The sequence below is a fragment of the Macaca thibetana genome, chromosome 13 (assembly GCF_024542745.1).
Source record: "Macaca thibetana thibetana isolate TM-01 chromosome 13, ASM2454274v1, whole genome shotgun sequence".
In the NCBI taxonomy this organism is placed as follows: domain Eukaryota; kingdom Metazoa; phylum Chordata; class Mammalia; order Primates; family Cercopithecidae; genus Macaca; species Macaca thibetana.
In genome coordinates this window covers 34,463,676-34,481,850 of record NC_065590.1, presented here as the reverse complement: position 1 = coordinate 34,481,850, position 18,175 = coordinate 34,463,676, and the positions used below count along the sequence as shown (strand labels likewise).

Here is an 18,175-nt window from a genome sequence, read left to right as displayed (position 1 = left end):
GATCCATGGGGATCTTTAAGTTTATAAGATATTACACTTTTGCAAAGTGTCTTATCAATTTAAACTTACTCCCTTAGTAGTGTATCGGAGTTTCTATTGCTCCAAATCTTTATCAACATTAGTACTGTTAATTCTTGAATAATGTTACCTCATTTGGTTCTAATTTGCATGTTTTCCCAGCCAGGTGGATTCCTTCTTTCATAAAATGTTTGTCCTTTGCTCATTTTTTCTCATTTGAGATGTCTATCTTTATTGTAATGATTTGGTAGGAATTCTTCATATATTCTATATTAGTTTGTGTTGGTATATACAAATACCATTTTTCACTATGTGGCATATTTTTCTACTAGATTTTGTGAGGTTTTATTCTTATAATTTTAATGTAGTTTGATGTTTTGTGTCTGAATCTTTTCCTTTATGGATAGTGCTTTTAGTTTTCAGTTAAGAACTCCTTCCATATCCTGAATCATAAAGATAATTTATCATATTATCTTCTAAAAGATGAATGGTTTTGGCTTTCACATTTTCGTATTTTATCCACCTGAAATTCAATCTTTGGTGTATATTTTCCTTCATCATGACAGTCAGCTGTCCCACTGCTATTCATTTAAGTCTGACTTCTATCCACAGACCTTCTATGCCACCTAATACATATCCCAAGGATCCATATACATGTGACACTGTTTGAAGGTCCATTATCTATCCAATGACAATATCAGAGGATCTTAATATGATTTTTCAATTGTCTTGGTATACAAATACATTATTCTCAGTCTTAAGGAATCTCTCACTTGCTCTTGGCTTTTGTACTAGTTTGAAATATTATAATTAGGTTGTAAGACAGCCATCTTCCCTATAATAAAACTATTGAAATTTGATTGACACTAAATTAAATCTATAGGTCAATTTTGAAAGTGCTGATATCTTTATAATAATAACTCTTCCAATCAATGAACATGGTATAGCTCTCAATTCTACTTAGGTCTTCTTTAACCCATTTTAATTTCTGAATGACATTTTAGAATTTCTCAACAGGAGTCTTGACTATCTTTAATACATTTTGGAGGACTGCTTTTATTAGTTTAAGGAAATTCTCTCCAGTTTCTAATTTACTAAGAAATTTTACCATAAGTTTATTGTGTGTTTTATTAATTACTTTTCTGTATCTACTGAAATGACTATATATTTTTTGTTTTTTAATCTACAATTATGTGCATTATATTAACAGACTTTGTAACATTGATCTAAGCTAGCATTTGCTACTAGAAACTCAACCAAATATATTGTTTGTTGTAAATGGCTGGATTCTGTTTTTTAATATTTTAAGATTCCTGATTTATATTTATAAATAAGTCTGATCTATATTTATGCATTTACAAGGTCTTATACTACTCTCATCTGGTTTCATTATCAAGATCATATACGCATTATAAAAGGAGTTGGTACAGAAGAAGCAGGGTTGAGAAAAGAAAAAAAATAACGCAAAAAAATTAAGATGAATTGGCATTTCCTCATGTCTATTCTCCGAGTATTTATGTAAGAACAAAATTGAAGATAAAACTGCCTAGATAGGAGATTTCTTTGACGGAAGAATTTTGACTGTTTTTTCTTCTACTTCTGGTTCACCCTTATCCTGAAAGGAACAGCCCTTTCCAGCTTAATGGGGGAAGGGCAGCGCATTAGACTCTCCATCTTGAATAGGCCCAAGAGGCTGTGCAAATCCAAGTTTGAGTTATGAACTCTGGACTAAGAAGTGACTTCAGGAAAAAGGCAGCTTGAGTATTTAACCTATCTATCTACTCATTTCCCTTTGATTTAGCTGAGCAATTCCTTACTATCCTTACTAAGTACTTTAAGACTTAAATGAATATCTTATATGTTATATATAAAATGCAGCATTTCCAATTGTTTCCAGCTGAGGGATTGGTACTAATAACCTAGTCTTCTACATCCCTAAAATCATAAATATTACTTTGTAAATTTTTCTTCTAGCCCGTAATTTGTATTTGCTAAAGAATGGCTATTCTACTTGTTTATTGTGGTCTTCCATGTGATATAATTGGTTTTCTTCAAATATTTTATGACTCTTGGCTGTTTGTCCATATTTTGGGCTGAAGGACTAGGTTGATTAGTATAGTTGAATCTTAAAAATACTTTTTTCAGTATTATCATATTATCATTAACAATCATATTAGCAGATCTTTTAATATTGAACTATTCCTGAAATGAACTCTCCTTTATACTAGGCATATTAAATATTTTAATATATTGCTAAATTTACTAAGTGAAGTAGATTATGCAAGATCTTATGTTTCGAAATCAGCACTGAGAATGCTGCACATATTAATACATGAAATATCGAATCTTTCAAAATGTTTCAATTTACACTAATAATTTAATCAGAAAAAGTAAAGAGTCATTTTAAATAGCCATATATAATGCTAGAAAATATAGAAACATTTGATAAAGAATGTAGTCACATAGACACAGTGTTTTTGAGATTCAATTTGATGTTTGGGTTGTTCTTATTTTGTTTGCTGGGTGCTACTAATAAATAGTGTTATGAAATACAGTCAGCATTTGTGGCACCAACACTCTGTCTCGCTAGCACAAGTAGATGGATACTACAGTCACTTAAAAAAATTGTTTTAATGTTAAATTATCTTCTGTCATTTACTCCTCACTATTATTCCTCAAACATGTTGAGATAAGAGCCCTTGCACTACCGTTCTTTAGGACTAAAATGATCATTTAATTGGTCTTCTTTGCATAAATGGTGACTCATTGATATTCTAATCTCAGAATGCCACTTCAAAAAGCAAACACCCTGTTTCCTAATCTGTCATTTTATTTTCACTGTCTGCATTGCATGATCACTGTCTGACATTCTTGTTACAATGTTTATTGGATATCTCTTCCAATCAAAATATAACTCTGAGAGCAAAGACTATCTATCTTGTTCATTGTCACATTCCCACTGCCAAAGCATAATCAATCTTTAAGAATTGAAGGAAGGAAGGAAGGAAGGAAGGAAGGAAGGAAGGAAGGAAGGAAGGAAGGAAGGAAGGAAGGAAGGAAGGAAGGGAGGGAGGGAGGGAGGGAGGGAGGGAGGGAGGGGGAGGGAGGGAGGGAGGGAAGGGAATTCATAGCCAGCATTCTCCACCTGAAATAAAGTGGATTATCACCAAAAATATATGCCGCATTAAAATGTATCAATACATCATGGGAACATAAAATTGGGCCACTTAATATGTTATAAACATTTTTTTTCAAAAGGTAAGAGTAGAACTGTGAACTCCAAATCAGTGTTTATAATATTAATAGGCACTATAGCAGGCAAAATGGTGTAGTGGCTAAGAACGTGGGCTCTAGAGTCAGACCATCTGGGTTTCAATCCGACTTCTACTTCTTACTGTATGGCACTAGGCTGGTTACCTAACCTCGCTGAGGTTCAATTTCCCAGACTATAAGGTAAATATAATAATAATAATAATAATACCTACCTTTCTAGGGTTTAGTGGGGATGAAATAAGAGAGTATATATGAAGTAAACAGAACAACATCTGACACATAGAGAGAATAATCAATAGACATTATCTGCTATTTTCTTATTGCAAAGGGCTTCTATAAAAGTGAGTTCAGTGGTAGAAAATGTGATAATCTGAAGGAGCTACTTCTATGTCTTTGAAGGACATATATAATTCCAAGTGAGTGATTCCAAAGACACACATATGTTGATTTTAAAGCGGTAAAACACTGAATAGTATATAGATAATCAGCTCTAAATAACAAGTTCCCTTGGGCTTCTTACATACCGAGTGGGTACGGAGTGCTGCGATCGTTTTTGAAAGTGCCATTTCCCACAGTTCATCAATGTAGGCTCTATTTACTAAGCCCTGGGTTGTATGTAAAATGTGATCTTCAACCACAAAAAAGCTAAGATTGAGGAAAAAAGAAAGCACAGCTGTCAGAAATTACAATTTTATTACTCTCTCTGGGGTTTGACAAGCATTAAGAGATACCATCAAAGGCAAAGTTAGTGGTCATTTCTTTCTTGAAGAAAGTTATTCAGTATCATAAATGAAATCAGGCTACTTGGATTAAAAATTATGTCTGTGATCATGATATCTTCATAACCACTCCTAGAGAGATTAGAGTTACATTTCTATTAAATTTCTATTAAATGTTAACAATGATATCCAGTAGTTTAAAACGGAGGAAAATGTGTAGAGGTAATGGAGGCAAATTTTGTTTTATTAAGAAAATACCCAGCTATCAATACATTTCAAAAAAACAAATTTTAAAGAGATCACAAAAGCTAATATATACATCATATATATTATGTATTCTTTATATATATCTTTTAAGAATCCAATGCACAAAATATCAAAATAATTCCCTTCATGTGGACTCTGTCACCAAAGTGCTGAAAAGGCATTGTATAAAGGTTTCAAAAATGCGAAGTTATGTTTGAACAATCTTGTTGTGGCTTTTTGTTATTATGCATTTAAAATGTAGCTTTCATTGTCTTGTCTAAATGTTCATATTAATGAAAAAAAGTCTTTATTAGGGAATTTTTATGATATATTTTAATAACTAATTACATTGAAACAATTTAAATCTGAAAAAAATAAACCTGATGAAGAATCCAAGTTATTTCCTTTTCTTTTAACTGCAAAGTCATTATTTTGCAATTAGAACAAGATGCCTGTATTGGGATGTTTATTTGGGAAATGCAATTCCATACCACTATATATATTCTAGAAGAGGGTGGCAAACTATATAGCCTATGGGATAAACCTAGCCCACTGCCTGTTTTTATAAAGATTGTTTTATTGGTACATAGCCATGCTTATCATTTATGTATCGTCTACAGCTACTTTTGCACTGTAACAACAGAGCTAATCAGTTGTGACAGAGATCATATGGCCTACTAAGCCTAAAATATTTTACTATCTGGCCGTTTTGGGAAAAGTTTGCCAACTTTTGCTGATTATTTGGTTCCATCTACCAAAAACAAAGAAACAAAACATCAAGTGTAATAAGATTACAATTCAATGTTTTTCTCACTTTATCCACAAAAATGCCCTCCAGCAACATAATGTTGAAACCAGCAGGATATTCCTTTTAAATCATTAGAAAATCAAAAACAAATCTTGTCTTAAGGATTAAAAAAAGAAAATGAAAAGAATTTACTAAGGAAAACCTCATTTATTTTTCCAACACTCACAAATCTATGTATGGAAAGAGTATAAATTTCAATAAATAAATAAATAAATAAATAAATAAATAAATATATATATATATATATATACCTACCCTACAATTTGATTAAAATACTTCCTGTAGCCATCTAAAGTTTCATGCTGCAACAAAGCAAAGAAGAAGAAGTTACTGTTTGTGTTTTGTAACATTAAGACTAAGTTAAAATCAGTCACTTAATCTCTTAAGGCTCAGCTCCCTAGATGATATCTGATAAGGTAAAAATAATAATATTATCTACCAATGAAGAGGAAATACAGCAGCACACATCCAGTACTTAGAACAGTGCCTGACACACAGCAATCAATGAATAATGTTTTCTTACTGCAAGTCACATCCACCAAAAGTGGTCTCAGAATGACAGTGTATACACACACACACACTCACACACACAAGCATCAAAAGACATCAAGGAGGAAAAGTAAAAATGTGAGAAAAGTGAAAATGGTAATCCTACCATGTTAGATGGAGGTTGAAGTACCAAACGAGCCTGTTTTCGCCTCTGTTTTCGGTAGTAATTCTCAAATGTTTCCCGGGCACCCTGTAAAATAAAGAAAAGAAAATGGGTTGACACAATTGGACCAATTACTCTTATATTTCAAGGGAAAAGACAAGGTCCCAGGTCTGGAATTTGAGGTAGTATCACATTTCTCAAAATCTGCTATTTTAACATTGATGATAACAATAGAAAATAAAAATAACTATTACCATTTATTGAACCTGACTTACAAACCTGTAAGGGTGTATACAAAATATCCTTATAAGGAAACTGCCAGAACTTAACCACCAGCACACCAAAGCTGGTTTCTGAATCTACTGTCTCAAATTCATAAGAATGAAGGGAAACCAACCTTTCCATAAGTTATGATAACAGGTAAGAAAAATTTTCCTTAAAAAAGCCACAGAACATTCCAGAAGAAAAATGTCCAGAATAAAAACCAGCTTTCAAATGAATCCTGAACAAAATCCTGGCAATAGGAAGCAGGAAAAAAAGCAGGAATTGAGAACAATAAATTAGTATTCCCCCTTAGGGTATAATCTAGCACAGGATTAAACCCGAAAAACAAAAAACAAAAGCATGAAGATTCTTGGTGCACAGTTCCCACTTTTGATTTAGGGTTTCTGGGCTTAAAATGAGAAGTGCTCTACAGAATAATATCTGACTTATGAGTTGTGTACTGGGTCTCCCCAAATTCATGTCCTTCATGGAACTTCAGAATGTAACTGTATTTGGAAATAGGGCCATTGTAGATGTAATTAGTTAAATTAAGATGTGATCCTATCAGTGGAGGGTGGGACTTTAATAGAGTATGTCTGGTGTCCTGAAAAGCCGAAAAGAATAGATACAGAGACACATGGGGAGAACACCATGCGATGACAGAGGCAGAGAACAGAGTGATGCAGCTGCAAGCCAGGGAACATCAGAGATTGTTGATCACCAGCAGGCGCTAGAAAAACACAACAAAAGATTCTACCCAGTCTCAGAGAGAAAATGGTCCTTCCGATGCCTTGATTTTGGAATTCTAGCCTCCAAAACTGGGATAGAACACATTTCTGTTGTTTTAAACCACTCAGTTTATGGGGCCTTGTGACAGCAGCTCTAGGAAACTAATACAAACTCAGCATGTTTAGATTATCACACCCCACTTATTACTGAATTCTTCTTCTTCTTTTTCTTTTTTTTTTTTTTGAGACAGAATCTCACTCTGTCACCAGGCTGGAGTGCAGTGGCACAATCTTGGCTCACTGCAACCTCTGCCTCCTGGGTTCAAGAGATTCTCCTGCCTCAGCCTCCTGAGTAGCTGGGACTACAGGTGTGCGCCACCACGCCCAGCTAATTTTTGTATTTTTAGGAGAAACAGGATTTCCTCATGTTGGGCAGGATGGTCTCGATCTGTTGACCTTGTGATCTGCCCACCCCAGCCTCCCAAAGTGCTGGGATTACAGGCGTGAGCCACCACGCCCAGCCCTGAATTCTACTCTTAATCCAAAGCTTTTCTAAATAAATAAGAGTAAAAATGGAAAGAGAGAATACCAGTGGTAAAGAAAACTGACTTTGAAACCAGAGACTATTACATTTGAATAGTGACTCTGCCCCTTACTAGCTGTACAACTGCTATAAATAGCTGTATAACTTCCTACCACTATTTTAAGTTCCACTATTTAACTTTCACTAATAGGTGTGCCACGGTTTTCTCATTTGTAGAGATGCCAACATCATACGGTTGTAATGAGGATTTAGAGGAGTTATAAAGCTTTTAGAACAGTATCTCATGCAAGTGCTTATTTTAAAAATAAATAAGACAAAATCCATGATTAAAGTAAAAGCCCTGCCCACCTAAAAAAAAGTATAAATGCCATGCAATACCTAGTTTAGTTTTCCTCTGCCTTCCTGAAAAATTGAAGAACTTTATTCAAGATGATTTATTTGTTACATTCCCAAACTGGTCCTAAAAAATTGGGAAAGTTGACTTAAGGTACTAAGTCATGTAAAGACACTAGTGTAGCTCAGGGGTTGGCAAACATTTTCTGTAAAGGGCAGGATATTAATATATGAGGGCTTGGTGGACAACTACTCAATTCTGCTGCTGTAGTGCAAAAGCAGCCATAAACAAGACATAAACAAGTATGGCAGTGTTCCAATAAAGCCTTGTTTATGGAAACAAATTATAATTTTGCACAGTTTTCACCTGTCATGAAATATTCCTTGTCTTTTGATTTTAAAAATGTAAAAACCATTTTTAGTTCACAGGCCATTCAGAAACAGGCAACACGCTGGATTTGGTTCATGGATGGTATGTTGAACCCTGGTGTAGCCTAAAAACAACAGTTTTAAAGTTCTAAAGTGATTATAACTGTACACCCGAATTTTTCCTTCCTATAAAATGAAATCGAACATTAGAACAGCTATGCAAGGCTTTTTTCATCCATACATTAATGAGGCGGCAAATGATTCCGTTTGAGAAATAAGAGGAAACTGCTAGTTGGTTTGTTAAAGTTATTCTCAACTTGTCACCATTTCACAGCATAGTAGTATTATTAAATCTTAATTACGTTCTGTACACACTTAGGGCTTTTTATTTTAAGGTGACCAGCCCTAAAGGACCTTTATTATTATAGTGTGACATTACATATTCAACATGCTTTGGAGCCAAGACACACTTACTAGAGAATTTAGAGAAAGCATTCTCTCTAATTATACCATACTAAACTAATTTAATTTTTTGTTATACATGATAGAAAATACATAAGATGAAATTCTATATAAAAACCAAATCATGAACTTCTACTTAATTCTAAACTGGGTATAGTTTTGCCTTTCAAGTATTCCTTCAATAGAATAAAAACAAAAGAAAAGACCAATTTATCTAACAGGTCTGGCTTCCCATTTACAAAAATGAGCTGGAGTTTCCTTAGTGGCTGCTAAATTCACCTTTCGTTATTCTATTCCCTCTGCCAATTTTGTCAACTCAATACTTAAAGGTGGAATTTGAGACGTAGATGTTTGACCAGTCCAGTTGAGTAATTGGTGAAGTGCCTGTCTATTCACAGAGAGGTCACTAGATGAACTACAGAGGTTTCACTTAAGCTCCAAGCTCTTTCAATCATTAACATTTTTTTAAAAAGCTGCTGAAGACATAAGTAAATAGATATAAAACAATAAGCAGGCAAGTAAAACTTGGATTTTTTCCTACTTTATGTCATTAGTATTATACTGCTCCAAAAGTTTTGTGTTAATACACACAATCTCACCAAAAACCAAGTCACTTAATATATACTAAGTGGTTACCATGTGATTGGCACACTGAGAACAGTACCTGTACTTACTGAATTTATAGACTACTATGGAAGACTGACAAACAAGCAATTATATTCAAATGAACTATAAAATCCTATGGATTAAAGTAGGGGGAGTGTGTGTGTGTGTGTGTGTGTGTGTGTGTGTGTGTGTGTGTGGGTGGGGAAAGTGTCAAAGAAAGCTTCTTTAAAAAATGACGTTTATGCTTCTAATTGACAAATGAGTCAGAAGAATAAGCCAGAAAGAGAGAAAGGGAAAAAAATGTTCCTGGAGGAGACAAAGAGGCTGAATGGAAAAAAAAAGCATCACATATCCTAAGAATCTGAAAGAAGTTCTCCATGGCTGGAACTTGAGGTGTGAGGTATAGGGCTGACAAGAGATGAGGCAGGAAAGCTTCATAAATTATGTTAAGGTATTTGTACTCTAGTGCCATAAGAATTTTAGATATTTTGGAAATTGTATTGCAGAGAGTACAATAAAGAAAAGGAAAAATTAAAATTGAAAAGATCAGTCTCTGAGGTGTATTTAGGAGGAACTTAATTGGATATGGGTGATAAAGAATAGGAAGGAAAGAAGGTTGACAGAAAGTTTCTAACCTGGGTAACTTGTTTGATGGTGTTTTCATTTGTGAGAGAGGGAACATAAGTAGACAGAATAAACAGTAGATCATTATTCACAGATTCTGTATTTGCAAATTTGCCTACATGCTAAAATTTATTTGTAAACCTAAAAGCAATACTCATAGTTCTTTCATAGTCATTCAACAGACATGTGCAGAGGGGCGAAAAATTTGAGTTGCCTAATGCACATGTTTCTAGCTAAGGTTTAAACAAGGCAATGCTCTGCCTTCTTATTTTAGTTTTCATATTGCAAACGGATATCATTTTCATAGTCTATCCAGTGCCACATTTTTTGCATTTCTGCATTTTTGGTTGATGATTTTGCTGTTTAAAATGGCCCCCAACAATAGTACTTATGTGCTGTCTAGTGTTCCTAAGCTCAAGAAAACTGTGATGTGCCTTACAGAGAAAACCCACATGGTAGATAAACTCTCAGGCATGAGTATAGTGCTGTTGGCTATGAGTTCAATGTTAACGAATCAACAAGATATATTAAATAACATGTCCTTAAACAGAAACACTCATAAATCAAGGTTATGCATTCATTGGTTGATGAAAATGTGACCAGAAGCTCACAGGAAACTAAACCTGTGTTTCTCCTAAAAACAATGGCTCAGTATTCGCTCACTCAGTGTTTCCAGTGACTTTATAGAACATAACTACCATGAATAATGAGAATTGACTATATTTGGGACGATTAATAATGATGACTTCTGTACTGGGCATATTTAATTGATGACTTCCAAGTACCAAGTATTCGGGAACTGGCATATTTGGGTCTATAGCTCAAGAGAATCATAATCATTGGCAGAGAGATAGTAGTCAAGGCCCTTAGAGAAAGGGCTCTAAGAAATGCTTGTAGAATTAAAGCACAAAAGAACCTAGCAAAAAAGTCCAAACATGAGGAAATGTATAGCTCTTTCTGATAACTCAAATATAACTTTGAACATCAACTACCTAGAAAAGACTTTTCTACTACTTGATTTAAAATGGAAAGTTTTCCCTAACACATAACCCTTTTAATTATTTGGTTAGCACATATCTCCATCTGATACTGTTTACTGTCTGTCTCCTCTTGTTAGGATGCAAGCTCCATGAGAAAAAGTCTCAGTTTATCTTATTTATTGTTGTATTCCCAGCTCCTACAACAATGCCAGACACATAACTGGTATGCAATTTTCAATAAATGATTAAAAGTGTGAATAAATTATTAATCTATAATTTCTTAAAACCCTTTACTTTTATATTTGCCCTTCATCTCCTACTGCAATAATCATTTACTTGTAAGTATTCCTATTCATCTCCTCATGTAATTTTTCGATCTCCATTTATTCTTTTAAAGTTTTTTGTTCATTTCATAGAGACAATTCTTTTTAAGAATTTTCTTTTGATTCCTATAGAAAATCACTTTTAGTGTCATGTTTCCTCTGGATTTTTAGGATGATGTTCTTTAACCCTTTCTAGTCAATATATTTTCTCAGACATCATTTTGTTTTGTTGTGTTTTGTTTTCCCATTTACTCTATTTTGAATGAGAGGAGCTTTCAGGTTTGGTTTGTGGTTTGCATTTGGCCCATTCACCATTTATCTGGCTATAGATCTAACATCATTATGGAAGTGGTAACTCATAGGTTGATGTGCCCAGGTCCAAAGACATGCCAAAGGCAATCTACAAATTGATTTTAGCATCCACCAAGCAACTGGCTTATAAAATATGAGCAAATATTCTCCTACCACGCAGTTCCCAGTGTTTAATAATCTGAATTTCTTAAACTGAATAAAAACCAGAGTAATACAGGATCTTCATATATGTGCTCTTGTATGGCACTATTATTTTGAATATTCTCCAGCACAGGATGAACTGTACAGTCATCCCCAATTCCCCAATTCCCCTTATCCCACACTCTGAGAGCCTTAAAATGGGAAATCCGCGCACCACAAGGGTTTCCAACTGCTATGGTCTGAATGTGTCCCCCAAAATTAACATGTTGAAACTTAACCACCAACATAGTAATAAGAGACGCGGCCTTTAAGAGGTGATTAAGTGATGAGGGTAGAGCCCTCATGAATGGAATTGGGCCCCTATAAAAGAGTTTGAGGGAGTGGGTTTGCACCCGCCCATCTCTTCTGCCATGTGGGCAGAAGAGTTCCTCCCCTCCATTCCCTCCCTCTGGAGGATAAGGCAGTAAGTTGTCATCTGGAAGTAAACAGCAGCCTTCACCAGACAAAAGAACCTGTTATTGCCTTGATCTTGGGCTTCTCAGCCTCCAGAACCCTAAGAAATAAGTCTCTATTGTTTATAAATTACCCAGTCTGTGGAATTTTGTTATAGCAGCACAAATGGACTAAGACGCTGGCTAATGTACTTATACATTCAGGATCCTATTTTCAAGCTAGAAGGCATACAGTGGGAAAGGTATAAAATGTCTTCTGACTTACAATTTTCTCTGTTTATAACAGCAAATCACATCACCTAACAGCTAGATTTCTCAATCCATTCAATTGGCCCAACAGAGAAAATTTTACTTAAATTCAGAGAAAATGTTAATCATCAGCCTTACCTATGAATGGTGTAACTTTTCAGATTTTTATGCATCTAAAGTATGTTGGTAAGAGTTAAGAAAGACAGACATAGAAGACAAACAAGGCTTTGTTTAACTTTTTTTTTTTTTTTTTTTTTTTTTTAGATGGAGTCTCGCTCTGTCACCCAGGCTGGAGTGCAGTGGTGGGATCTCGGCTCACTGCAATCTCCGCCTCCCGGGTTCAAGCGATTCTCCTGCCTCATCCTCCCAAGTAGCTGGGACTACAGGTGCATGCCACCACACCCGGCTAACTTTTTGTATTTTCAGTAGAGACGGGGTTTCACCATGTTAGCCAGGATGGTCTCAATCTCGTGACCTTGTGATCCACCTGCCTCGGCCTCCCAAAGTGCTGGGATTACAGGCGTAAGCCACTGCATCCAGCCAGTTTAATGTTTTTTATATTGAATACATATATACCATCTGAAATTTAACCTAAAGACTGTAATATTATAAAGAAATCTCCACAACAATTTTTTTTTATCATTTAGTTAAAAAGAAACAATATAAGAAGGGCTAAATAATCACAGCACATATCCTGTATTTACTTAATTGCCAAACAAGAGGAAAAAAATATTCTCCAAGCCCTGTTAATCTCTTCTTCAATTCACTGGGTACTTGATTTACTAAATTCATATTTCATTTAAATATTTAATATTATATCACACCCTATGTACTACCTGGGGAAGGGCACAAATGGTCAAATTCTCCAAAAGCCATTGCTATTCCCAAAGTCTAATAATTAATCCTAGCACTGGGTTTTATCAAAAATAACATACTTCTCAGGCAACGTTGGAAACAGTTTCCTTTTTTTAACCTTTTGTTTATAGCTGTGTTTTCTACATTGTTTATCTCTTTTTAAGTTATTATTAATTACAAAAGTAAAATATGTGACTTGTAGAAAAATTAGATAACACAAATTGGGCAAGGAGAAAAAATGAAAGCCATTCATGATCTCCTAATGCTTACTTTTTGATGTATTCCCTATTCGATACATTTTCTCAGATCTCATTTTGTTTTCTATTGTTTTGTTTTCCCAACTCTATTTTAAGCAAGACGACCTCTTTCTAGATCATACTTTCTTTCAGGCTTTGTTTGCGGTTTGCATTTAGCCCATTCACTAAGATCTAATATCCTTACAGATTTTGCCCTATTCTAAATAGATAGATATTTCACATATAATGAACATATACACACAAATAAATAGGGTCATATTGTATATACTCTTTTCATTGAACTTTGCATACAAAAATCTTTTCTCCAGCAACATAATTTAGCATGATCCACTTTTACTCCACAACAGTGTTCCAGCTCCTTTTCTTCAAACACATGCTACAAACTGTCACCATACAAATGCTGGAACTAACATGGGCTCTGAATAAATGTTTAAAAATAAAAATAAAAAACAAGTGACAACCTTGAATTCTTCTCCATGTGTCCAGACACTCGTCTGGATAAAAACATAGGAAACAAAAACAATATTGCCACTCAGTATGGGCAAATGAATAAGGCTTTTTGTTTTTGCATATTAAAGTAGTAAAATTTACTACTAATAAAACTCAAAGCTGAATTTTAGCTGCTGTAGGTTACAAATGTACACCAGTAATCAAGTAAGTCAGAATCACATGAACCCATTCTTGGGAGAGAAAGAGACGGCAAGATGAAACACCTTGCCAAGGGATTTCCTTTTCTTCATGAAATGTGACAATGTTCATCATATACACAGACATTCAGAACATTCAGAACATTTCAAACCATTATTGAGCTCCATGCCTCTAACATTAGTGGCATCTTACATCCTTATTTTTGCAGGGAAAAAAAAACTTATACTGAGAAATACTACTTCATATGGGCAATATGTCTACACAGCAGGCAGAAAGGGACAGACCTTATATTCTCTTCATTAAGATTTACTATGCCATTATCTGGCTAAACAGCTCTTTATCTACTGGGTCTTTCCTGGTAGATACTGGTATGGGGTCTATTGGAGAATGGGCTGAGTTCTTCACATCTGTCACAATAACAGAAAATTAACTCTTGGATTGAGAAGCAACTAAGGACAACCACACAAAGAACAAGGGAAGGGAAAGGAAGAAGAGAAGCACACACCATTGTTCTTCCGCCTCTGCCTACAGGAAGCAATATTTCCACTAGGTCTTGGGGAAAGCCTGTAATTTCACCACCCTGACTGCAGCTGGAACTCCCTTTTAACTGTCATGGCATCCAAGTGAAGACAGGTTTATACAGAGTTTTAAAAAAAAAAAAAAACTGAAAGGACCATTTTAATTTGCTTCCATGTTAAAAGGGGAGTACTTTTCATAGAGCCCCATAATGATGTTCAGCGGGATATTACACTTCACCATATGGCTAATTTGCACAGCACGCTCAAAGCAGGATTTTCTTTCATTAGAACTGCCCTAAAGATCAGACTACAAAAATATGTGAAAAGAACAAACCCAAGATGCCCCCTATTGCTTAAATCTAGAAACACTGAATTCCCAGATGTAATAGCCAATTCACAGTGTTCCCATGGCAAGGTCATTCCAGAGTCATGAAGGTATGTGTCACAGCTCCATTTCTATGTATTAGGGCTTTGAAAAATGTCTAAACCACAAGTTTACCTATGTAATAAACCTGCATGTGTACCCCAGACCTGAAAATAAAAATTAAAAAAAAACTTAACTGTATGTTTTAAAATTACTTAAAAAGTGTAACTGGATTGTTTGCAACTCGATGAATAAATGCTTGAAAGAATGGATACCCCATTATTCATAATGTGCTTATTTCACATGGCACACCTATATCAAAACATCTCCTGTACCCCATAAATATATACACCTAGTATATACCCACAAAAGTTAAAAAGAAAAACGTCTAAACTTCAAGAGCCACAACATTGTCAAAACACCTCACAAAAAAACTGTATATGGAGAAAGGATACTTGCTTTGATAGATAATTTATCATTAAAAATATCATTACTTCCAAAGGCCTTAATTCTTGTTATCACTCAATTAGCCTACAGAATTAATCTACATAAACTTGTGACCCTTATTTGAAGAGAGCAGAGGCAGTCTGATGTTCTAACAGAGCCCTGTTTATTTTTAAGGTTCCCTTATAACCTATGTTTGTCTTGGCATTTCCTCCCGCTGCTATATCCCAAGAATGAGCCATAGGAGAGCATCCCCTCCGGGAACCAACAGAGTCTGTAGAATTTTAAAAAAAGAAAAGAAAGAAATCTGATGTTTGATGATTATGGAGTAGTTGAGTCTGTGCTTTTGAAGAAAGTAAACATTACGATTAACAATCTTGGCCTTTGTAATTAGCTTCCCCTTTCCAAGACAGAGTGTTAATTTATTAAATATTTTAACAAAGAGTCTTTTATTATCAGATCCAGTTTGGCTGGCTCCTTTCATAGCATTACCAATTACAACCAATAAAGCTTTAATTGATGACTACTTTTTATAACCTTTGACCCAAGATGATAAACAGTTGTACCTTAGAAGCGAAAGGGTAAACCTCAAAGGGAATGGTTCTTAATCATACTTAGCAAACCAAACTGCTTAAAATTACAACCTACCTACCTGGCTAGAACAACAACAACAACAAATGCAGACTTCCTCAATGATGAAGGTTAATTCATTAGAAAAAAATTTGTATTTCACTTTTAAGATAAGTATCCTTTTTGTTAGGGAAACCCTAACCTGAATTATCTGCATATAATTGTGTACCTTAATGGGCTAATTATTCAAAGAATATGATCTAATCAATTTGTAGACAAGAACATTTTTAATATAAAACAAATATGATGCAAGTTATTTTACTATTTAAAAAGAATCATTAAGATTAAAATTACATCTCCCTACCACCCCCAAATCCCATCGTTTTCTTCAGTGGTCCCTAACATACCAGTTACAACTAAGGGTATGTGAGAACAGAAATAAACCAAATTATTTGCCAAAAAATAGGACACCAAAAATTCTTAACTGAGGGTCTGCATATGATGAGAAAGGAGAGTCATTGCTTTTATTACCATGAACAAAATGGGGTTTTTCTACATTTTCTCCAAAGAACTATTCCAAAAGTTGGTAGTTTTCTAAAGTTATTATTCATATACCCAATTTCACACTTGCCAATTTTTAAGTCTTTTCTGACCTAACTTACACTTGTCAATCTTCTAAATTGCTAAGGTAATTCACAGTTTGGAAGTTTAAAATTTTCCAGACAAATAACTTAATCTGTTTCATTTTGCCAAGAGGAATAGAGCCTCTGAAACAATTTCTAAGGAACTAATAGGAAAATGTGGCATTTAAAAATGTAAATTAAAATAATACCAACATGTTACAGATGAAGGCAGTGAGAGATTGCTAACAGTTCTCATAATGGAAAGTACTGGCTTAAACAGAAGGTACAGTATAAGATTTTACACACACAAAAAAAAACTAGGCACATAGCTTCTAAGCAACTTCCCATGTATATAAGGAAGTCAATGCCAGGAAAAGCACAAAATCTGAGACTCAAAGTACTTTATAAACTGAGAGCTATACACATTATTTTTATGATATATAAATGTATGTAATGGATATTTTATTAAAGACACATGGCTTCTTCCAGCATCTCAAAATCACATTTACTATACATACACAGACAAAAATAGCCTTTTATATAGTTAAGTGAGGGTTGGGGAAAACTCATATAAATAATCTATGCCTTCACCCCCATCATTAACAGAAACTGTACAGAAACTGACCAATTTAGAATCTAAGAATAAATAAATCTGTCATACTAAACTTCAGATGTTCAGAAAAAGAGACAGAATATGTAAAAACAGAGAAAGTGGATAAATATTGGATCTACATCTGGTAAATAATGTAAGAATACAGGTGAAGGGAAACAAGCAAACTAAAAGCTGAATAAAATTTGCTTCGTCACCAATTTTTATTCAGATTTTTCATTATAAGAGAATTAATTATAGATCCACATGTAGTTATAGGAAATAACAGAGACAGACCCCATGTGCACTCTATCCAGTCCCCCAAATTTAAACATCTTAGGAAACTATATTGTGTACAATATTCACATCCAGGAAATTGATATTGATAGAGTCAAGACGCCCATTTCCAGACTACAAGGATCCCTCAAGTTGTCTTTTTATAGCCATATCCACTGCTCTCCATCTCTACTTCCTACTTCACTGCTAAGAACCACTAACCTCTTCTCAATTTCTATATAATTTCCATATTCATTTATATGTAATATATAATTTTGTCATTTTAAGAATGTTACAAAAATGAAATTAATGGGGTATCCATCTTTTCAAGCATTTATTCATTGAGTTGCAAACAATCCAGTTACACTTTTTAAGTTATTTTAACACACAGTTAAGTTTTTTAGGAGTATGGAAAGGAGTATGTAATCTTTTTTGATTAGCTTATTTCACTCAGCATAAATCTCTAGAGATTTATCCAGTTTGTTACACATATCAATAGTTCTTTCCTTTATATTGCTGAGTAGTATTCTATTATATAAATGTACCACAGGTATTTAACAATTCACCTGTTAAAGAACATCTAGGTTGTTTTCCAGTTTGGGGCCATTATAAATGAAGCTATTATAAACACTCCTGTATAGTTTTCTGCCTGAAATCTACTTATTTTCATATCATTTATTTTTATTTCTCTGGGACAAATGCCCAGGAGTGCAACTGCAGGGTCATATGGAAGTTGTTGCTTAATTTTTCAAGAAATTGCCAAATTGTTTTCTAGAGTGACTATGCCATTTTACATTTTACTATTTTATATTCTTACCAGCAACCTCACGAGCATTAGATGTCACTGTTCTGATAGCAGAGTAGTGACTTTAAGTTTAATTCCTCCAACGACTAATGATGTTGAATATCTTCTCATGTGCTTATATGC

General features: G+C 34.3%; 1 protein-coding gene across 5 annotated transcripts in view; it reads right to left on the bottom strand.

The window, feature by feature from the left end:
• The window catches only part of EXOC6B (exocyst complex component 6B), a 690,744-nt gene that overhangs the window by 375,255 nt on the left and 297,314 nt on the right, over window positions 1–18,175 (bottom strand). For all 5 annotated transcript variants that reach the window (XM_050754407.1, XM_050754408.1, XM_050754410.1 and 2 more), the window contains 3 exons: window positions 5,720–5,803; window positions 5,320–5,366; window positions 3,816–3,936 (listed from right to left, as the gene is read on the bottom strand). In XM_050754407.1, the coding sequence (XP_050610364.1) occupies window positions 3,816–3,936; window positions 5,320–5,366; window positions 5,720–5,803 (252 nt within the window). The remainder of the gene's footprint in view (window positions 1–3,815; window positions 3,937–5,319; window positions 5,367–5,719; window positions 5,804–18,175) is intronic.